Consider the following 22,540-nt stretch of genomic DNA (forward strand, 5'->3'; position numbering starts at 1 on the left):
TAAGGGGGCAGCAAGGGGGCGTCTGGCCTTGGGCCGGATCATCAGAGACCCCAGGGGGTCTCTGGGGTGATGCTCAGCCTTGGGATAAACAGGAGGAAGTAGGACCGGGGAACCCAGCCTCGGGCCTGGGGTTAACGTCGAGGAATGGACGGGGAACCGAGGGAGTGTGCGCGGGGGTGGGCCTCCGGGGGTCACGTGGTGGGGTGGCTGGCGCTGCTCTGGGCGTGGCGGGGCGCCCGTGCGTTCCCTGTTGGGCGACGTCACAGCGCGCGGGCGTCAGCCGAACGCCGCGGTCACCGCAGCCGGCGACTTTGCCAGGCTACTGTCGCTGTCTCCGCCGCTGCCGCCGCTGCCACCGCTGCCACCATGGCTCAGTACAAGGGCGCCGCGAGCGAGGCGGGCCGCGCCATGCACCTGATGAAAAAGCGGGAGAAGCAGCGCGAGCAGATGGAGCAGATGAAGCAGCGGATCACCGAGGTGCGGGCTGGGCGGGGCCGCCACAGAGCATGCGCGCTGCGCACTGCCCCGGCCCCCTGGGGCCCCTGGCGACCCCGGGAGGGAGACCTTGCTCGCTGACCTCTAGCAAGGGTTAGAAGCGAGCTGGCGACTGTCTGCTCATCTGTAAAGTGGGCTCAGAAGGCTGAGCCGACCTAGCTTGTGACAAGCCTCCATCAGCCAGTGGTTCTATTGGTCACATTGGGGAGCCCCTCGTAGGCACAGAGCATCCTGGCTCTGGCCCCCTCAGCCCTGAGAGTGAGGTCTCTGCCTGAGCCAATGGATCCCAGGAAGGGCAGGTCCCGCAGGTCCAGGCCAATCCACCAGTTGGTGAGGCTCTTTCCAGAGCCGTTTGCCTCGAAACAAAGGTAGGCTCAGGTATGCTAGCAGGTCACAAAGGCCTTCAGTGAGTGGGAGGTCAGGAAGGAAGGAGCTGTTCTTCCCCCTCTCCCCCTTGGGCCTTTGCAGTACTCTTCCTTTGGAATTCAGGACATGAGGGGCAAGCAGGCTCCTGCCTTAGGTACCATGGAAGCCGGGCCCAAGCAAAAGCCCTTATGCTGAGGCCTCCGTTCATGCCCCACTCAGTGCTGACTCTCTGCCAGCCAGGGGTACATTTCTCTGCTGGCCACCTCCTCCGGAGGCCACTGGCCAGAGAGGGACCTATGTGGGATGGGGCTGAACTGGAGCGAGGCCTCATGGGAAGCTGTTGGCAGCATCTGGCCACTCTTCACTCTCCTGGCACCACTTGACTTGGGTCTCCAGAGCTTCATCTTAAAAGCTGGGTATCACCCCGGGCAGTGTAGCTCAGTGGTTGAGCGTTGACCTATGAACCAGGAGGTCACGGTTCCATTCCCGGTCAGCGCACATTCCCAGGTTACTCGATCCTCAGTGTGGGGCGTGCAGGAGGCAGCCAATCAATGATGCTCTCTCATCATTGATGTTTCTCTCCCTCTCCCTCCTCTCTGAAATCAATTACATGTATATATATATTTTTTTTTTCTTTTTTTTTTTTCTTGAGCCCTGGCTGGTGTGGCTCAGTTGGTTGGAACATTGCCCTGTACACCAAAAGGTGGGAGGTTCGATTCCTGGACAGGGCACATACCTAGGTTGAGGGTTTGATTCCTGGTCGGGGCACATGCAGCAGGCAACTAATCGATATTTCTCTCTTTTCCATCCTCTACCTAAAATCAATAAAAAAATTAAAAGGGCAGGTAGAACCCATGGATCTAGGATACTGAGGGTGCTCTGGTCCCCAGTGGGAGGTATGGAGGGGCCAGAACAGCTCAGAGGTCACTGGAAAGCAACCCCATTTGGCTCCCTCGGCACTGAAAGAGCCCCTTGTAGCCCTGTGGAAAGTTCCATCCACTGAGGAAAGGGGACGTGTTTTCCCCAAGGTCACATTATAGGCCCGGAGCAGCCCTGGGACTGGAACCCAGACCCAGGTCCCCACTTCCACCGTGGCGTGGTGGGTGGCCCTGACCACCGCTCTCCCTCCCCTACAGGAGAACATAATGAAATCCAACATTGACAAGAAGTTCTCTGCGCACTATGATGCGGTGGAGGCAGAGCTGAAGTCCAGCACCGTGGGTAAGCAAAGCACGCGTGTCACCCTCTCCTGGACCCAGGGGACTGTTTTGCTGGCTCTGGGTGACCGATCCGTATCCCCGTGTCTCCTGTCCTCACAGGACTTGTGACCCTGAATGACATGAAGGCCAAGCAGGAGGCACTGGTGAAAGAACGGGAGAAGCAGCTGGCCAAGAAGGAGCAGTCGAAGGAGTTGCAGCTGTGAGTCCTCTGTGCCGGCAGCCCCCCGCCGAGGTGTAGCTAGTGCATGGGATTGGGTCATGCTGGCTCCTGCTCATCAGAGCACTGCCCATGAACTTGAAGTGACCCAGGGCAGTAGGACTCCTCAGGGTCTGCACCCCGTGGGCCTACACTGAGCCCATAGGTGGCTCTGGCTCACGGAAGGGGCCTCCGGTGAGGATGTGGCGATGATGGCTATCCATGCCTCGCAGGAAGCTGGAGAAGCTGCGAGAGAAGGAGCGCAAGAAGGAGGCCAAGCGGAAGATCTCCAGCCTGTCCTTCACGCTGGAGGAAGAGGAGGAATTGGATGAAGAGGAGGAGGAGGAGACCATGGATGAGGAGGAGTTGGAAAGGGAAGGTAAGGGCAGGCTGGGGGCACCAGGGAGGCACCCTGCCTGCAGCGCTCTGTCCCGGGTTTCTAGCTCTAGAGTAAAGCAGCACATCCACTACCCAGCCTCGATCGCCCGCCATGTTTGTGGTCCCAAACTTCACATGTCAGGGCAGGAGAGAAAGAGCCAAGTCTGCAGTGTGTGTAGAGCCCTAGCCTGTTTGGTTCAGTGGATAGAGCAGGGGTGGGCAAACTTTTTGACTCGAGGGCCACAATGGGTTCTTAAACTGGACCGGAGGGCCGGAACAAAAGCATGGATGGAGTGTTTGTGTGAACTAATATAAATTCAAAGTAAACATCATTATATAAAAGGGTACGGTCTTTTTTTTTTTTTTTTTTAGTTTTATTCATTTCAAACAGGCCGGATCCAGCCCGTGGGCTGTAGTTTGCCCACAGCTGGGATAGAGCATCGGCCTGCGGACTAAAGGGTCCCAGGTTCAATTCCAGTCAAGGGCACATGCCCGGTTGCGGGCCTGTGGGAGGCAGCTGACCAGTGATTCTCTCTCATCATTGATGTTTCTCTCCGTCTCCCTCTCCCTTACTCTCTGAAATCAATTTTTAAAAGTATTAAAAATACTTTTTAAAAAATATATATTTCTTTATTGATTTCAGAGAGGAAGGAAGAGGGAGACGGAGAGAAACATCAATGATGAGAGAGAATCATTGACTGGCTGCCTCCTGCACGCCCCCTACTGGAGATCCAGCCTGCAACTCAGGCTTGTGCCCTTGGCCGGAATCGAACCCCGGACCCCTCAGTCCGCAGGCGGACGCTCTATCCACTAAGCCAAACCAGCTAGGGCTAAAAATATTTTTAAAAAGCTGAGTTGGGGCGGGGGCTTGCCTTCAGTGGCAGTGAGTCAGAGCCAGTCATGTGAGCCCCGTCCAGGGGCATGGGGTCTTCAGTGCGAGAGGCTGTCAGAGCGAGCTGCTGTAGGTACCATGAAGAATGGACCAAGGACGGGAGAGAATGGTCTAGATCAGGCTGGCTGGTAGAACTTTCTGTGATGATGGAAATGTCTGTGCTGCCAGGTGGCCACTGAACATGTGGCTCGTGTGACTGGGGCACTAAATTGTTAAATTGTGTTTGATTAATTTCAATGTAAATTGACAGCCACAGAAATTCAGTGGCTACTTATGAGGCTGTGCAGGTCTTAGCTGAGGAAACAAGGGGCTATAGGGACAACTTGGAAAGGCTAGGGAGCAAGGACAAAGCCAGCAGGAGGGCCCCGTGTGCCCTGCACCTGCTCCATGCTGGGCCAGGGTCAAGACAGATGGACAAAAGCAGGGGACTGTTGCCCTGGGCGGTGTGGCTCAGTTGGTTGAGCGTCGACCTATGAACAAGGAGGTCACTCTTGTCACAGTGTCAAAGGTGCTAAGTCCAGCAGGTTGAAGAACCACCGTTTTAGTTCATGTCCCAGTTGGGGAATCTGAGTCTCAGAGTCCAGGATGTTGGCAAGGCTGGCCTTTCCTTCCCTTCTCCCAGTTGGCTCTGAGTGGGAAAAAGGAATATCGTGCACTTTGGGGTTATTGTGAGGATTAAATGAGACAACAGATATGTGGCTGTGGGACCTGGCCAGGTAGCTCAGTTGGTTAGAGTGACATCCCAGTATGCCAAGCTTGTGGGTTCGATGCCCTATCAGGGCACATACAAGAATCAACTAATGGCCCAGCTGGCGTGGTTGAGCATCGACCTATGAAGCAGGAGGTCACACTTTGATTGCCGGTCAGGGCACATGCCTGGGTTGCTGGCTCGATCCTCAATGTGGGGCGTGCAGGAGGCAGCCGATCAATGATTCTCTCTCATCATTGATGTTTCTGTCTCTCCCTTCCTCTCCCTTCCTCTCTGAAATCAATAAAAATATATTTTTTAAAAAAGAATCAACTAATGAATGCATAAATAAGTGGAACAACAAATCAATGTTTCTCTCTCTCTCTTTCTCTCTTTTCCCCTCTCCCTTCCTCTCTCTCACTCTTTCTCTCAAAAAATCATTTTAAAAAAAGATGTGACTGTGATGAGCACAGCTCCTGGAACAGAGGGGGCCCTCTCCCAAGCACCCACCCCTCAGTGGATGCCCTACCCATCCAATGCAATGGGGCCTTTGCTCCCTCAGACACTGGCCCTAATGCCATCAGGTCACAGCTGATGGAAGAACGCAGTACATGTATATGCGCATGCGCGTGTGTGTGCATATGCATGTGGAACCTGCAGTCCCAGCGGCAGTGCAGGCTGCTGTGACGGGGAGCAGAGGGCAATGTGTCCCAGCCAGGGTGGTCTAGGAAGCCTCCAAGGAGGTGGCATTTGAGCTGGGGCCCGAGTGACAAAGGTCCAGGACCCATCGTGCAGCTGACCCCTGTGTTTCCTTTGGCTCCAGAGATCCCCACAAAGAAGAGGAAATTGGGGAAGAATCCAGATGTGGACACAAGCTTTTTGCCTGACCGTGACCGCGAGGTAAAAGCAGCCTGACCCCAGCCCTGGCCCTGACCTTGGCAGAGGCTTTTGCTCAGGGAGTGGGGCCCTGCATGCCTGCTGAGCAGCCTGGGGCGTCCTCCCTGTACCCCTTTCCTCTCCCAGGAGGAGGAGAATCGGCTCCGGGAAGAGCTGCGGCAAGAGTGGGAAGCCAAGCAGGAGAAGATCAAGAGTGAGTGCTCATGCCCTAGCTGGTTTGGCTCAGTGGATAGAGCATCGGCCCACGAACTGAAGGATTGTGGATTTATTTCCGGTCAAGGGCATGTACTTCGGTTCAGGCTCCATCCCCAGTCCCCAGCCCCGGTCAGGGCACATGTGGGAGGCAACCAGTTGATATGTCTCTCCCACATTGATGTTTCTCTCTCTGTGCCTCTCCCTCTCCCTTCCGCTCTCTCTAAAAATCAATGGAAAATATCCTCAGTTGAGGATTAACAAACAAAAAGAGTGGTGACAGGCTTGGAGTACTGATTGGGGTGGTTCCTCGGAGTCCCTCCAGGGTGATGAGTTGAGATGTTGAGGTGCCCTGCTCCTCCTGGCAGCATCCCAGGACACGGGGGTCTCCACATCAAGGGAAGCAACAGGGAATTGGTGGGGGACTGTTCAGTGATACCCATCCACCCCATTGAAAACAAAACAAAACAAAAAGAGTGAGTGCTCACCAAGTGGGACCTGCATGGCCCAGCCTGGGGTGCTGGGCCAGTGAGAGCCCTGGGCTGAAGGCCAAGCCCCAGGGAGCTTGCGGGGGCTGGGGACTCATGGTTCTGGAGACTAAGTGGCAATTCTGCTTTGTAGGTGAAGAAATTGAAATCACATTCAGTTACTGGGATGGCTCTGGACACCGGCGGACAGTCAAGGTGGGCAGTGTGGGGCCTGCAGCCCACGCCCTGTGTTCCTCAGATTCCGTGAGGAGGAGCTGCAGTCCTGGCTTTGGAACCTGCAGGCCCCTTCCTGTGGGTGGCCCCTGGGTATCCTGGGGGGAGCAGGGAAGAGGGCCTGGCCACCTGTGACGGTGACAGCTCCGGGGTCCCATCTTTCCCTCCCAACTTTCTGGTATCCTGGGTGCCGGCTCGGGCCTCATGCAGATGAAAAAAGGCAACACTATGCAGCAGTTCCTGCAGAAGGCGCTTGAGATCCTGCGCAAAGACTTCAGTGAGCTCAGGTAGGGTGTATGTGCACATGTATGAGCAGGTATGAAAGTGTGTGTGTGCATGTGTGAACATGTATGTGCATGTGGAACCTGCTGTCCCAGCCCTGGTCCAGAAGCCCCAAGTTGTGTCTGCTGCTTGTGGCTCACCAAGATGACTGCTCCCTGGGTACGAAAGTGGCATGAGGCACTGTGCTACTGAGAAGAAGGTTAGGATTCTTTTTATATATATACTAGAGGCCTGGTGCATAGATTTGTTCACCAGTGGGGTCCCTCAGTGTGGCCTATGGGGATCGGGCCGAAACCAGCAGTCCAACGCCGCCTGCCACTCCTGCCTGCGGCTCCCATTCATGCCGGCCCCGCTGTGCCTGCCACAGACTCACACCCAGTCAGTCCCAATCAGAAGAGTCTCGGCCGCTGCAGTGGCACTTGCCTGGCGCTCACCAGCCATGAGCCCTGTGTTTGGCACCCCTCTGTCAGCTGAGTGGTGCTTCCGCTGTGGGAGCACACTGATCACCAGGGGGCAGCTCCTGGGTTGAGCGTCTGCCCCCTGGTGGTCAGTACACGTCATAGAGACCTGTGGTTTGGTTGTTTAGTCTTTCAGTCGGTCAGTCACTTAGGCTTTTATATATATAAACTAGTGGCCTGGTGCACGAAATTTGTGCATGGGGGGGTGTTCCCTCAGCCCAGCCTACACCCTCTCCAATCGAGGACCCCTTGGGGGATGTCCTAAACCGACAGTCGGACATGCCTCTCACAATCTAGGACCGCTGGCTCCTAACTGCTCACCTGCCTGCCTGCCTGATTGCCCCTAACCCCTCTGCCTGCCTGCCTGATCTCACCTTTCACTGCTCTCCCCTGCCAGCCTGATTGCCCCCAACTGCCCTCCCCTGCTGGCTTTATCGCCTCTAACTGCCTCTGTCTCAGCCCCTACCACCATGGCTTTGTCCGGAAGGAAGTCAGAAGTCCAGAAGATGGCTGGTCAACCTGGTCTAATTAGCATATTACCCTTTTATTAGTATAGATATATTTTTTAAAAATATATTTTATTGATTTTTTACAGAGAGGAAGGGAAAGTCAGAAACATCGATGAGAGAGAAACATTGATCAGCTGCCTCCTGCACACTCCCCACTGGGGACGTGCCCACAACCAAGGTACATGCCCTTGACTGGAATCGAACCTGGGACCCTTGAGTCAGCAGGCTGACGCTCTATCCACTGAGCCAAACTGGTCAGGTCTAGTATAGATATTTTTAAAATTTATTTTGAATATATTTTTATTGACTTTAGAGAGGAAGGGAGAGGGAGAGAGAAACATCAATGATGAGAGAGAATCATTGATCAGCTGCCTCCTGCACACTCCATCCTGGGGATTAATCCCACAACCCGGGCATGTCCCCTGACTAGGAATTGAACCATGACTTCCTGGTTCATAGGTCAACGCTCAACCACTTAACCACGCCAGCCGGGCAGGATTCTTTTTCCATTCCTGTCACCACACACAGCTTAGGTGGGAGCATGGGCCTTTGGTCTTTAGCCCAGAGGTGGAGGACAGTGGGTGCTACTCCTGGGCTCACCAAACCTAGCAGTCAGCCTCCAAGCAGTCAGGGTTGCCTCCCAGCTCTGGCACTGGTCTCCTTGGCTGGCTGCTGCTTCATCCATCCGTTCCCTCCTGCCTTTCTCCCTCAGGTCAGCAGGGGTGGAGCAGCTCATGTACATCAAGGAGGACCTCATAATACCCCACGTGAGTCCCCTCTCTTCCCACAGCCCTGGAAGGGGGAGGGGTGGCGGGCATTGGCCTGCCTGGGGGCTTCGTACGGACAGTCTGCCCTGCTCTGGGCTTTGGCTCGGGCTGGGGAGCGCAGTGTTGGGTGGGAGAGGCTGGGATGGGTCATCAGCCATGTCTTTCCTGCCCTTGGCTCCTAGCACCACAGCTTCTATGATTTCATCGTCACCAAGGCCCGAGGGAAGAGTGGTGAGTGCGCCCGGCCCAGCCCCTCACCTTCCCCAGCAACTCGCCCGCACATCTCAGGGCAGCAGCCTGAAGGTGGGCTGGCTGCTTCTCCCTGTAGGCCCACTCTTCAATTTCGATGTTCATGATGATGTGCGGCTGCTCAGCGATGCCACTGTGGAGAAGGACGAGGTACAGGGGTGCAGGGGCGCTGGGCCAGGGGAGGGAGGAGCAGTGGACGGAAGGAGAAGTGAAGTCAGGCCCTGGAGAGCATTATGCTGAGTGAAATAAGCCAGTCAGAGAAAGACAAGTATCACATGATCTCACTTATATGTGGAATCTAATGTACAAAATAAGCTGATGAATGGAGTGGATCCAGAGACAAGGAAGCATGGAACAGACTTCAGAATATCGGAGGGAAGGTGGGGGGACGGTGGGTGGGTGGGAAGAGATCAACCAAAGACCTTGTATGCATAGCTGCATAACCCATGGACACAGACAATAGGGTGGCGAAGGCCTGGGGCGGGGGGTGGGGTGGACTAGAAGGGGTCAATGGGGAAAAATAGGGGACATGTGTAATACTTTCAACAATAAAGATTAAAAAGAGAGAGAGAGAGAGAAGTCAGGTTCCCGGGTGGCCCTGAGCACAAGGCCTGGCTGGCCCTTCTCCCTTCCTCAGTCACATGCAGGCAAGGTGGTGCTAAGGAGCTGGTATGAGAAAAACAAGCACATCTTCCCCGCCAGCCGCTGGGAACCCTATGACCCTGAGAAGAAGTGGGACAAGTACACGGTAAGAAGGCCGCACTGAGGCGGCCTGCTGCTGGGCTGGTCAGTGGGAGCTGGGCGTTGGACGCTGTCCTGGCTGGGGTGGGCTGCACTGTTCCGCTAGCGGGCCACAGCGATAGGCCAGCCCACCCCACTCAGCTCTGCTTCCCTTCTCTGTCCCTTTGTCCTCACACCAGATCCGATGAATGCAGAGGTGAAGCAGGCTCACTCCCCCAGTCCCCTCTGGTCTCCCCACTGCCTGGGTCTCCAGGACTCCAGAAACCCAGCTCCCCCGTCCTGTGATGTCACTGATCATCCCCTGCCCCTGATGCTGTCAGTTACTGCTTTTTTGTTTGCAATAAAGAAGTTGTGCCTGGCCGGTGTGGCTCAGTGGTTGAGCGTCGACCTATGAACCAGGAGGTCATGATTCCATTCCTGGTCAGGGCACATGCCTGTGTTGTAAGCTTGATCCCTAGTGTGAGGCGTGCAGGAGGCAGCCAATCAGTGATTCTCTCTCATCATTGATGTTTCTATCTCTCCCTCTCCCTCTCTGAAATCAATAAAAATATATTAAAAAAAAAAAAAAAAAAGAAATGCAGTTGTCAGAGTCAGAGCACCTATACTGTGTTTTATTTAAAAAACACATTTTTTTGCCCTGGCCAGTTTGGCTCAGTGGATAGAGCATCGGCCTCCAGATTGAAGGGTCCTGAATTCGATTCCGGTCAAGGGCACATACCTCGGTTGCAGGCTCTGGTTGCTCGATCTCTGGCCCCGGTTGGGGCATGTGCAGAAGGCAACCAATCAATGTGTCTCTCTCACATTGATGTTTTTCTCTCTCTGTCCCCCTCCCTTCCACTCTCTCTAAAAAGCAGTGGAGGGATATCCTCTGGTGAGGATTTAAAAAAAGAAAGAAAGAAAAACAATACATTTTTGAGATAAAATTCACGATAAGATATAGTTCACCATTTTAGCGATTTGCAAGTGTGTAATGCAGGGGTATTTCCTACACTGACAATGTTGTGCAACCATCACCTCTATCTAGTTTCAGAATATTTCCAGCACCCCAAAAGGAGACCCCATAGCCATTAACAGTCTTTCCCCCAGCCCCTGGCAACCCTACTCTACTTTGTGTGGATTTGCCGATTCTGGAAATTTCACATAAGTGGAATCATACAGCAATTGTGGTCTTTGTGTCTGGCAAGAAAGTGTGTGTTTGGTGGGGTGGGAGGATGGGAGAGGATTGGGCAGGAATGTGAGTCTGTGGAGGGAGAAGGGGGGCATTTACAAGCCACAGGGGCCTGGGCAGGTCCAGCTGTCCCTGCAGCCAGCCCGCCTTCCCCAAGGCACCAGCGTGGCATTGTGGTTCTTTACTGTGAGTGGGAGGGGTGTTCCACTCCAGGCCTCCCTCCCGGGCCCTGGGGCTCCTTTTGTGTCTCTAAGCTGCTTGTTCTATAGGGCTCAGGGCTGTTATGTGGCTCCCAGTTACCCTACATCACCACCACAGCTGTGCAAACCCACCCTGGCCTTCCTTGCTGGGCCCTTCCCAGTATTTCTCCTGAGTCCTGACATGAGAAGGCTGCTATGAGCCTGGCCGGTGTGGCTCAGAGGTTGAGCATCCACCTATGAACCAGGAGGTCACAGTTCAATGCCCAGTCAGGGCACATGCCTGGGTTGTGGCCTTGATCCCCAGTGTGGGGCGTGTGCAGGAGGCAGCCAATAAACGATTCTCTCTCATCATTGATGTTTCTCTCTCTCCCTATACCTTCCTCTCTGAAACCAATTTAAATATATATATTAAAGAGAGAAGGCTGTTACCCAGCCAGGTGTAGCTCAGCGGTTGAGCGTCAACCCAGGAACCAAGAGGTCGCCGGTTGGATTTCTGGTCAGGGCATATGCCCAGGTTGTGGGCTCGATCCCCAGTGTGGGGCGTGCAGGAGGCAGCTGATCAATGATTCTCTCTCATCATTGCTGTTTCTATCTCTCCCTCTCCCTTCCTCTCTGAAATCAATAAAATATATATATATATATATATATATATATATATATATATATATTAAAAGAAAGAGAGAAGGCTGCTATGAGTGTCCTGCTCAGACTGCCCTGCCCCGGTGCGGGTGGCTTTCACGGCCCCAAGGGGGGAATCTGGCTTAGCGATGGCTGCTCCCCCATTCCCCTTGGGTAAACTGAGGCAGACACACCTGGCTCCAGGATGCCGAGGAAAACAAACTGACCACTCCTTGCTCCTACCCTTCTTCCCCTTGCCTGACACCAAGCGAGGGGACAGGAGCCCTACCGGCCTGGCTCAGTGGTTGAGCTTTGACCTATGAACCAGGAAGTCATGGTTTGATTCCTGGTCAGGGCACATTCCCGGGTTGCAGGCTCCATCCCCAGCAGGGGCATGCAGGAGGCAGCCGATCCATGATTCTCTCTCATCATTAATGTTTCTATCTCTCTCTTTCCCTCTCTCTTCCTCTCTGAAATCAATAAAAATATATTTTTTTAAAAAACAGAGGGCAGGAGACAGCAGCTGGCTGGTAGGGAGCTTCCCAGCTCTGGGTCTGGCCCCACCTCCCTGTGGGCTTTGCTGGGTGTAGAGACTCCTATGCACTTCTGCAGGCAGGACCCTGTGTTCTGTTCAGCCACGGCCTGGGGAGGCCTGGCTGGTAGCTAGCAGCTCTCACTCCGGCTTCTAGGCCCTGGGTCTGGGATGTGGCCATCTGGGGTCACTGGAGGAGGGAGGAGGGAGAAATAGACCAGAGCACCTCGGGCACAGCCGGGAGGGGGTGGCCAGGCCTGACCTTAGGTCGTGAACAAGTCTGGGCAACCTCAATGGGACCTTTTGTTTGGTTCCAGGAACCCTAGAGAGGGGATTGTTTGGCCTTCTGCACCAACCCCCTCCTGCATTCTTGGAGAAGCCACCAGAAGAACAGGCTTCCCAGGGAAATGAGCCCCTCTCAGCCACCTCATCCGATGGCGGATGTTTCCAAGGGAGCCGCCTTCGGTCTCGTACCTTCAGGAAAACAAGCTCCTTGAGACCCAATTTTGGGTCCTGGCAGAGAAGGAGCTGGTTTCTGGAAGTGCCCCCCCCCAACCCCCCCGCTAAGTTCCTGGGAGGTTGGGCTGAGGCAGAAAGGAGCCCTTTGGGGTGAGGATCAAGGGGCAGGAGGACTGTCAGGGAAGGAGACCTACTTCCTTGTGGCCAGTGAAGAGATGGGAAAGGCTGCACCACGGTGGGGGGGGGGGGGGCTGAGGGAGGACCCCCTTGTCCTCAGTGAGGACTGTGGCAGCAGCCTGGAAGAGCATTGGCAAAACAATCTTCTTTTAAAAAATAACATATTTTTGCCAAAACCGGTTTGGCTCAGTGGATAGAGCGTCGGCCTGCGGACTGAGGGGTCCCAGGTTCGATTCCGGTCATGGGCATGTACCTGGGTTGCGGGCACATCCCCCGTGGGAGATGTGCAGGAGGCGGCTGATCGATGTTTCTCTCTCATCGATGTTTCTAGCTCTCTATCTCTCTCCCTTCCTCTCTGTAAAAAATCAATAAAATATATTTAAAAAAAATAAAAAATAACATATTTTTATTGATTTCAGAGAGGAAGGGAGAGGGGGAGAGAGAGAAACATCAGTAATGAGAGAGAATCATTGAGGGCTGCCTCCTGCATGTCCTATATTGGGGATCAAGCCTGCAACCCAGGCATGTGCCCTGACTGGAAATGGAACCGTGACCTCCTGGTTCATAGGTCAATGCTCAACCACTGAGCCATGCCTGCCCGGCAGGAGCAAGCTTCTTGCAGCTGTCCCCTGAGTTTCTGTCAGGAGAGGGGACTGTCCAGCCCAGGCCTCTCTCCTTGGGACCTTCGATTCATATGAATGTGGGGCTCAGAGGCCAGGTTGGGTGGCTGCAGAGAGTAGTTGTGGGGCTGCTGTCTGATGCTCTAACTTCATGAGGTCACTGGAGTCAGTAAGCAATCAAAACAATAACCCTAGCTGGTGTGGCTCAGTGGATAGAGTGTCAGCCTGCGGACTGAAGGGTCCCAGGTTCGATTCCAGTCAAGGGCACATGCCTGGGTTGCGGGCTTGATCCCCAGTGGGGGGCATGCAGGAGGCAGCCTATCAATGATTCTCTCTCATCACTGATGTTTCTGTATCTCTTTCCTTCTCCCTCATCATTGATGTTTCTATCTCTCTTTCCCTCTCCCTTCCTCTCTGAAATCAATAAAGCCATATTTAAAAAAAAACATTTCTAGGGACCAGTGTGCCAAAGCCAGTGGTGGGCTAGGTCCCAAATACACAAGGGAGAGATGAAGGCCAGCTGTACCTTGTTTGCCCAGGCTTCATTCAGTGTGTGTGTGTGTGTGTGTGTGTGTGTGTGTGTGTGTGTGTGTGTAAATAACCAACAGGGAAACAGAAAATGAACAAGCAAGATGACCTCGAAGCTGACAAGAATGACAAGTCAGCCATTCCAAAACTGGGTAGTGGGTGATCCACTTGCAAAGACATGAGGTGAGCAGGGACTGGAATGGAGGGAAGGAAGGAGGGGAAGGAGAGGCAGGGAGGAAACATCACAGAGGTAGCTGAGCAAAAGCGGGGAATGCTGATCTTTTCTTGTTTACCTTGATCTGTTCTTCAGAGGCCGGAAATTCACCTGGTGCACACATCAGCATGAAAGGGTGGACCTGCTGATGCCTCACCTCTGCCCAGCTCTCTGACCCAGTTCTCACAATTCCCCCCAACAAAGAAGCATTTGCTCTTGTCACTTAATATATCTGAATCTCTTACATCTCTCTCTCTCTATATGTGCATGCAGAGCCTCTTCATTCTTTTTTTAAAGCAGCACAATTAATTTTTTGGATATTGGCAAATTCTTTTCCCTGGTGCCTGACCCATTTTGCAGCCCCACCAGCAGGTGAGAGAATCGTGGCTCCCTTGAGCTTCACCTATAGGGTACTGTTACTTCCCACCAGGGAATATATGCAACCTGAGATGGGACATGTGGTCTCTTAGTGTGGGTCCTATTTTTCCAACTGAGGAAAAATTCATATAACAAAAATAACCATTAACCATTTAAAAATGCACATTTGGTAGCATTTCATACATTCACAATGTTGTGCAACCATCACCTTCGTCTAATTCCAGGACATTTTCATCACTTCTAAAGGAAACTCCATACCCATTAAACAGTCCCTGGCAACCATTTACTTTCTACTTATATACGTTTTCTTGTTCTGGAAGTTTCACATAAATGAAAGTATACAATCAAATCTCTATATAGATAGAAAGGCATCCCATTTTCATGGATTGGAAGACTCAATACTGTCAGGATGACTGTATTAAGTTTCTATTGCAGTGTAACAAATTAACAAAAATTCAGTAGCTTAAAACAATACTCATTTATTACCTGACAGTTTCTACAGGTTAAAAGTCTGGACATGATGGACCTGGAACCTCTGCTCAGGGTCTCCCTAGGCTGCAATCAAGGTTGGCTAGGCTGCTCTCTCATGTGAGGCTCAGTGTCCTCTTCCAAGCTCATATGGTTCTGGGTAGAATTCAGTTCCTGTGACTATAGGACTGAGGTCTCTGTTCTCTCATTAGCTATCCTATATAATAAAAGGATAATATGCAAATCGACCAAATGGCGGAATGACCGGTCGCTATGATGTTCACTGACCACCAGGGAGCAGACAATACAGGAGCTGTCCCCTGGTGGTCAGTGCGCTCCCCGGAGTGCTGCTCAGCCAGAAGCCAAGCTCACAGCTGGCAAGCTCAGCAATGGTGGCGGGAGCCTCTCCCACCTCTACGGCTTAGGCCCGTCAGTCGGACATCCCACAAGGGCTCCCAGACTGCGAGAGGGTGCAGGCCTGGCTGAGGGAGCCCCCCACCCCATGCACAAATTTCGTGCACCAGGCCTCTAGTTGTCTACATAATGCTTTCAGCTCCTAGAGGCCACCTAAAGTTCCTTGCCACCTGGTCCCCTCCATAGCCCCTCTCATGCTTCAAATCTATCCCTACAGGAAGGTTCCAGTCTTGGTTAAGCACTCATCTTACTAGGCCAGGCCCACCCAGATAATTTCCTCTTCGATGAACTCAAAGTTAGCTGATTAGTAACCTAACCATGAGAGCCTGTGTCGAGTTTCTGCTCTACCTCACGGGAAAGGGGTTGTATAGGTCTGTACACTAGGAAGCAGGAACCTTGGGGTCATCTTAGAATTCTGCCCCCAAATGACAACTCCCCCGCCCCCGAAGTGATCTTTAAATTTGATGTAATCCCTACTCCAATCCCAGCATGCTTTTCTGTAGAAATTGACAAACTGACCCTCAAATGATAAAGAAATGCAAAGGACTTAGATTCTAGGTCCTAGAATATCCGAAACAGTTTTGAAAAAGAACAGAGTTGGAGGAATCACATTACCTGAATTGAAAACTTATTATGAAGCTACAAGAATCAAAGCAGTGTGGTAAAGGCGCAAGGATGGGTGTAGAGGTGAATGGCACAGAATTAGGATTCCAGACATAAATCCTTACATTTATGATGTTTAATAAATGGTGCTGGACCAGTCAGATATCTGAATGGGAAAAGTGGACTTTAACCCTGATGTTATGGGTTGAATTGTGTCCCCTGGGAAGATATGTCTATGTCCTGTTTCCCTGTGAATGGGACCTGATGTAGAGGCAGGGTCTTTGCAGATGTGAAACAGTTAAAATGAGGCCAGACTGGAGAAGAGTACACCCTAATCCAATATGATTAGTGTCCTTCTAAGAAGAGAGGAGCCCTAGCCGGTTTGGCTCAGTGGATAGAGAGTTGGGCCACGACTGAAGGGTCCCAGGTTTGATTCTGGTCAAGGGCACGTACCTCTGTTGCAGGCTCGATCCCTGGCCCTGGTCAGGGCGCATGGGGAAGGCAACCAATCAATGTGTCTCTCTGTGTGTCTCTCCCCCTCCCTTCCACTCTCTCTAAAAAATCAATGGGAAAATATCCTTGGGTGAGGATTAACAAAAAACAAAAAAAGAGGAGGAGGAGGAGGAGGGGGAGAAGAGAGGAGACAGACAGACAAGGAGAATGCCACGTGACAAGAGAGACTGGCGTGTGGCATCGACAAACCATGGAATGCTAAGGATTGCCAGCCACTCAGAAGCTGGAAGAGACAATAAGGGCCCTCCCCTAGAGCCTCTGGAGGAGTGTGGGCTGGCCCACTCCTCAATTTCATTTTATATATATATATACTGTATATATTTTATTTATTTCAGAGAGGAAGGGAGAGGGAGGGACAGAAACATCTGTCTTCTGCACACCCCCTACTGGGGATCGAGCCCGCAACCCGGGCATCATGTGCCCTTGGCCGGAATTGAACACAGGACCCTTCAGTCTGCAGGCCGATGCTCTATCCACTGAGCCAAACTGGCTAGGGCCCACTCTTTGATTTCAGACTTCTGGCCTTCAGAACTAGGAGAAAAGAAATGTCCATTGTCTTAGCTATGTAGTTTGTGGGATTTTGTTATGGCAGCCACAGGAAACACACACCATCCAGAAAAATGAACTTGACATGAGTTGTAGACCTAAAAGTAAAAGCTAAAACTAAATAACATCTAAATAAAACATGGGAGCCCAGCTAGCATGGCTCAGGGGTTGAGTATTAACCTATGAACCGGGAGGTCACGGTTAGATTTCGGGTCAGGGCACATGCCTGGGTTGCAGGCTTGATCCCCAGTGTGGAGCGTGCAGGAGGCAGTCGATCAATGATTCTCTCTCATCACTGATGTTTCTATCTCTCCCTCTCCCTCTCCTTTCCTCTCTGAAATCAATAAAAAATATATTTACAGAAAAAGGGTACTATTCTTACAGCTTTTCTGTAAGTTTGAAATAACTTCAAATTATAAAGTTAAAAAGAAAGTAACCATTTCTATGCAACATTTGACTGGAGGTTCTAACCAGGGCAATTGGGCAATAAAATTAAATACAAGTCATCCAGATTGGAAAGGAAGAGTAAAACTATCTCTTTTCTCAAATGACATAATCTTGTGTATGCAAAATCCTAAGAAATCCACTAAAAAACTATTAGAGCTAATAAATGAGTTCAGCAAAGTTGCAGGATAAAAGATCATTCATTACCCAAAAGCAATGGCATTTCTGTACCCTAGCAATGAAAAATCCAAAATGAAATCAAGAAAGCAATTCCATTGACAAACAGCATCAAAAAGAATAAAATACTTAGGAATAAATTTAACAAAAGAAATACAAGATTTGTACACTGACAACTACAAAATATCATTGAAAAAAAAACGAAAGAAAACCTAAATAAATAGGAAGACTTCTGCTTAAGTCAGTTCTCCAGAGAAATAGAACAGTGTATACACACACACACACACAATGTATTTTGAGGAATTAGCTCATGTGATTGTGGGGGCTGACGAGTTGGGAAGTCTCAAATTTGTAGGGCCGGCCAGCAGGCTGGAGACTCAGGCAAGATTTCCACATCACAGTCTTGAGATAGAATTTCTACTTCAATTTTTGTTGTTAAGGGCTTCAACTGAGTGGACGAGACCCACCCATGTCATGGAGGGTAATCTTTACTTAAAGTCAACCAATTGTTGATGTTGAGCATATCTACAAAATGCCTTCACAGCAACACCAAGGTAATTGTTTGATTAAATCACCAGGGACTACAGATGAGCCAAATTGAAATTAATAAACACAACATTAATCATCAGAACATCTCATGTTCATGGATGGAAAGACTTAATCTTGTTAAGATAGCAGCCTTCCCCACATTGATCTAGAGCAGCCGTGGGCAAACTACGGCCCGCGGGCCGGATTCGGCCCGTTTGAAATGAATAAAACTAAAAAAAAAAAGACCGTACCCTTTTATGCAATGATGTTTACTTTGAATTTATATTAGTTCACACAAACACTCCATCCATGCTTTTGTTCCGGCCCTCCGGTCCAGTTTAAGAACCCATTGTGGCCTCGAGTCAAAAAGTTTGCCCACCCCTGGGCAAATTCTCTCTCTCTCTGTCTCTCCCCCGCCCCTTCCATTCTCTCTAAAAATCAATGGAAAAAATCCTTGAGTGAGGATTAAAAAAAAAAAGACAGTGTAGGATGGGCATAAAGATGAACATATATATCAATGGAACAGAATTGAGAGTCCAGCCAGTTCAGTGTGGCTCAGTGGTTGCGTGCTGACCTATGAACCAGGAGGTCAGGGTTCATTTCCTGGTCAGAGCATATGCCTGAGTTGTGGGCTCAATCCCCAGTGTGGGGCATGCAGGAGGCAGCCGATCAATGATTCTCTCTCATCATTGATATTTCTATCTCTCCCTCTCCCTTCCTTTCTGAAATCAATAAAAATATCCATAATAATAAAAACATAATATGCTAAATAGACTGGATGTCCTTCTGGACGTCCTTCCTGATGACCCTCTGGACAAAGCCATGGCTACGAGGGAAGCCTGGGTTCCGGGTGCCAGAGGGAAGCTGCTGCCAACAGCCGGGGGAAGAAAGGCCTACGCTTGCAAGAATTTTGTTCATCAGGCCCCTAGTATTTTTATTTTATTTATTTTTTATTTTTTAAATATATTTTATTGATTTTTTACAGAGAGGAAGGGAGAGAAAAATAGAGAGTTAGAAACATCGATGAGAGAGAAACATCAACCAGCTGCCTCCTGCACATCTCCCACTGGGGATGTGCCCGCAACCAAGGTACATGCCCTTGCCTGGAATCAAACCTGGGACCTTTCAGTCCGCAGGCTGACACTCTATCCACTGAGCCAAACCGGCTTCGGCAGGCCCCTAGTATTTTAAAAAAGAAGAATTGAGAGTCCAGCAATAAACCCATAAGTCTATTGTCAATTGATTTTTAACATATATTTTTTATTGATTTCAGAGAGGAAGGGAGAGGGAGAAATAGAAACATCAGTGAAGAGAGAGTCATTGATCGACTGCCTCCTGCAACGGCCCACACTGAGGATCCAGTCCGCAACCCAGGCATATACTCTGACTGGGAATCGAACCCTGATCTCCTGGTTCATAGGTTGATGCTCAACCACTGAACCACACTGACCAGGCTACACTTTTATTTTTAAAATTATATGAATAAGTTTGTCTTCATGGTCCCTGACATCTGCTGAACTGTGGAGCCAGGCTTTATCGGTAGGGCTGTGTGGTGCCTTGTATCTGCCTCCTGGCGTCCTGTTGACCATCTCCAGAAGGCTCAGCTTCTGGAGAAGCTGGACGTATGTTTAGAAGGGTATGTCCCCAGGAAGAGTGAGAGAGATTCGGAGCCCAGGCCGATGACATCAAATGCACTGATTTGTCTCTTGTTCCATTCTATTCTGGCTTCAGAGAAATAAGACAGTTGCTAATGAGATTGGTGCCATGGTGTGTAGTTTCTGTGCCTTGAGCGCTCTCATTTCAGAGATCTTGTTCCTGGTCTTGTTTCTGTTCTAAAGGCTCATCCAGTTCTTTTTTTTTCCCCCTCTGGACATGGAATCCAGTTCTTCAATTTTTTTTTTTCGTTTTCATCTCAGAAATGCTCACATTTTCATGTCACCGATACTCCTTCCTATTAGCTTCCTGTGGAAGCAATATAGGAAACACTAGATAATTAGGAGTCAAAACACTTTATTAATAGTTGTACAGACCTGATGCAGAGCTGGTAAAAAGCTGAGTTCATCTGGTGAACAATTATGCAGCAAAAGCAAATGTATGCTGAGGGTCTCCTGGTGTGCCAGACAGTTTGTCTGATACAATGGAACCAAATCAGACATATGGAGCTGAGTCAGTGAAGGAGACAGTCTGAAACAAACCCTAGCTGGTTTGGCTCAGTGGATAGCCTATCTGATAGAGTGTTGGCCTGCAGACTGAAGGGTCCTGGGTTCAATTCCAGTCAAGGGCACATGCCTAGGTTGTGGGCTTGATCCCCAGTGGGGGACGTGCAGGAGCCAGCTGATCAACGATTCTCTCTCATCATTGATGTTTCTATCTCTTTCTCCCTCTCTGAAATCAATAAAAGATATATATATATTTTTTAAAAAATCATATAACCCTGCCTCGGTGACTCAGTGGTAGAACATCGACCTATGAACCTGGAGGTTACGGTTCGATTCCATGTCAGGGCACATGCCTGGGTTGTGGTCTTGATCCCCAGTGTGGAGTGTGCAGGAGGCAGCCGATCAATGATTCTCTCTCATCATTGATGTTTCTCTCTCTCTCTCTCTTTCTCCCTTCCTCTTTGAAATAAATAAAGATACATTTAAAAAAACACACCATCATATAAATAAGTGGTTGCTTTATGTGAAATTACAAAGGAGATGTACTTGGGAATATGTAGGGAAGAGGAAATTTTTTTTTCTTGTTTAGAGATGCCAAGGAAGCCTTCTAGAGGAAATTATGCTTAAATTGAAACTTTACAAATGAATAGGCATTATCTACGTACAAATGTATGGTAGAGAAACTGCCTGTGCAAAAGCCCTATAAGAAGGAATAGGACAAATGAACAGAACTAGCAATGTGGCTGGAGTATAGATAATAAGGGACGTATAGCATGAGATGAAGATAGAGAACTAGGGGTTAGAATTCAGGGGTGGGCAAACTTTTTGACTCGAGGGCCACAAATGGGTTCTTAAACTGGACCCTGGACCGGAGGGCCGGAACAAAAGCATGGATGGAGTGTTTGTGTGAACTAATACAAATTGAAAGTAAACATCATTACATAAAAGGGTACGGTCTTTTTTTTTTTTTTAGTTTTATTCCCGCGGGCCATAGTTTGCCCACGGCTGGGTTAGATCATGTGGGTCTTTATGAGTCATCCTCAAGATTTTTTTTCCCTAACCTAGATCTTCGATTTTGAAACCAAATTTGGACTCTTGACTCTGGATCCCCAGTTTCCTTAGCAAGTTGTTCTCCGGAATCAATCCCGGGACACAGGTTGTTGGCAGCGCCGTGCTGAGGGTGTGTAATTGGGAGGAAGTGCAGCTGGTACGGCACTGTCTACCTTCCCTACTTTGAGTCTTCTCTACAAGGTGACCTTTGCCCTGGCTTGCTTCTAAGTCCTCAGGTTGTGATCTTCTCTGGACTCGGTGCCTCGCTAGACTCTAAAACCAAATCTGGATTCTAGACTCTTCAGTGATTGCTAAAGCAAGCTGGGTAAGGTTTTTGGTTGAACGCTTTGATGAGGATTTAAAAAATATATAGAGGATTTTTATTCATTCCAGAGGGGATGGGAGAAGGAGAGAGAAACATCAATGATGAGAGAGAATCACTGATAGGCAGCCTCCTGCACGCCCCACACTGGAGATCCAGCCCGCAGCCCCAGCATGTATGTGCCTTGACTGGAAATCGAACAGTGACCTCCTGGTCCTCGGAGCCACGCCCCAGGGGCTTTGTTGAGAATTTTCAATTGATCTCCTGTGGATTCGGTGTGGCTTCATCTACCATTCATTGCGGGGGGGGGGGGGGGGGCGAGCAAGGGGATGAAATCCCCAGATCCCCCCAGATCCCGCCCACTCCCTTGTCTCCTGCTGGGGAAGGGGGAAGGGGCCAAGTATAAATGGTGACAGCCCTCGAGTCCTTGTGCTGGCCTTTTGCATATTATTAGTCACGGGCCCTCCAGGTTATGGACCGTCGCGGGAAGCGTGTCCTAAGCCCCGACCTGGAGTCTTTGGCTGGTGTGCACCTGAGGGGTCAGGGAGCAGGTGAGGCAGCAGGTGACCCCGGTGCGTCTCCGGGCGCAGGGGCGGGGCGAGGCGGGGCCGGCGCGCCCCCGAGTCAGCCGTGCGCACGCCCCGGGCCCGAGGGGGTGTGGCGTGGGCGCGCGCGGGTCCCAGGGTTGCCCGAGGCAGCGGGTGGGGAGGAGGGGGGGGGAGAGGCGCGCGCTGCGGACGCGGCCATTGTGTGAGTCTTGGGGGGGTCAGCTCGTCGAGCGGGGATCCCTGCAGCTCACGGAGCCCAGGTTGTTCGCTGAGCCTTCCCCCGACCCCGGAGAGGAGCGGCCCGGTCTATGCGCCCCGCCACCCGGCCCTCCCTGGGCGCCCCCGCCCAGCGCGGTGGTACGGTCCGGGTTTAAAAGGCCCCGGCGGCCGGGGGCCTGCCCAGTGTGTGGGCGGCGGCGGCGGCGGCAGCGGTGGTCGGGATCCGGGCAGAGGGCGCACGGCGCGGGGCGCGGCGGCGGGGGCGCGCCATCGGAGCCGGTGTGGGGCTCAGGGACGCGTCCACGTGGCTGGTGGGCGGCCACCCGGAGCCAGAGGCGGCGGAGCCAGAGGCGGCGGCGGAGGGGCAGGTAGGTGGCCGCCGTCCCCCGCTGCCCGTGCGGGGCTAGCCTGCTCCGCGGCCCGGGGTTCGGGCAGCCCGAGGGTTCCGTCGGCCTTGAGGGGGTGGGGCCCTGCCTTTCCTCCTGCTCCTTGGGCGCAGGCCTGACTGGTCCTCCGTGCCCCGCACGAGCCCAGCCCCCCTGCCCAATGGGGACCCTTTGTGGCGGAGGAGCGGCCTCTCCAAGGACTGCTGTGGCGCCTCCATCCACTAGGGTCCCCGTGGGT

At 51.5% G+C, this 22,540-nt stretch overlaps 1 protein-coding gene across 2 annotated transcripts; it reads left to right on the forward strand.

Moving 5' to 3' along the window:
* The first annotated feature begins 262 nt into the window (after positions 1–262).
* FAM50A (family with sequence similarity 50 member A) lies at positions 263–9,392 on the forward strand. 2 transcript variants are annotated; one of them, XM_081115132.1, is made up of 13 exons: positions 263–477; positions 1,998–2,082; positions 2,181–2,280; positions 2,511–2,656; positions 5,059–5,135; positions 5,259–5,325; positions 5,946–6,007; positions 6,236–6,312; positions 7,987–8,041; positions 8,224–8,272; positions 8,370–8,440; positions 8,928–9,038; positions 9,211–9,392. In XM_081115132.1, exons 1-13 carry the CDS (start codon positions 367–369, stop codon positions 9,217–9,219), a joined length of 1,020 nt encoding a protein of 339 aa, XP_080971258.1. In that variant the 5' UTR covers positions 263–366; the 3' UTR covers positions 9,220–9,392. The 2 variants fall into 2 exon arrangements, with proteins under 2 accessions (XP_080971258.1, XP_080971259.1); XM_081115133.1 differs by lacking the exon at positions 263–477 and adding an exon at positions 630–863.
* Positions 9,393–22,540: the final 13,148 nt, after the last annotated feature.

The sequence above is a fragment of the Myotis nattereri genome, assembly GCF_964212035.1.
Source record: "Myotis nattereri genome assembly, chromosome: X".
Classification (NCBI taxonomy): Eukaryota; Metazoa; Chordata; class Mammalia; order Chiroptera; family Vespertilionidae; genus Myotis; species Myotis nattereri.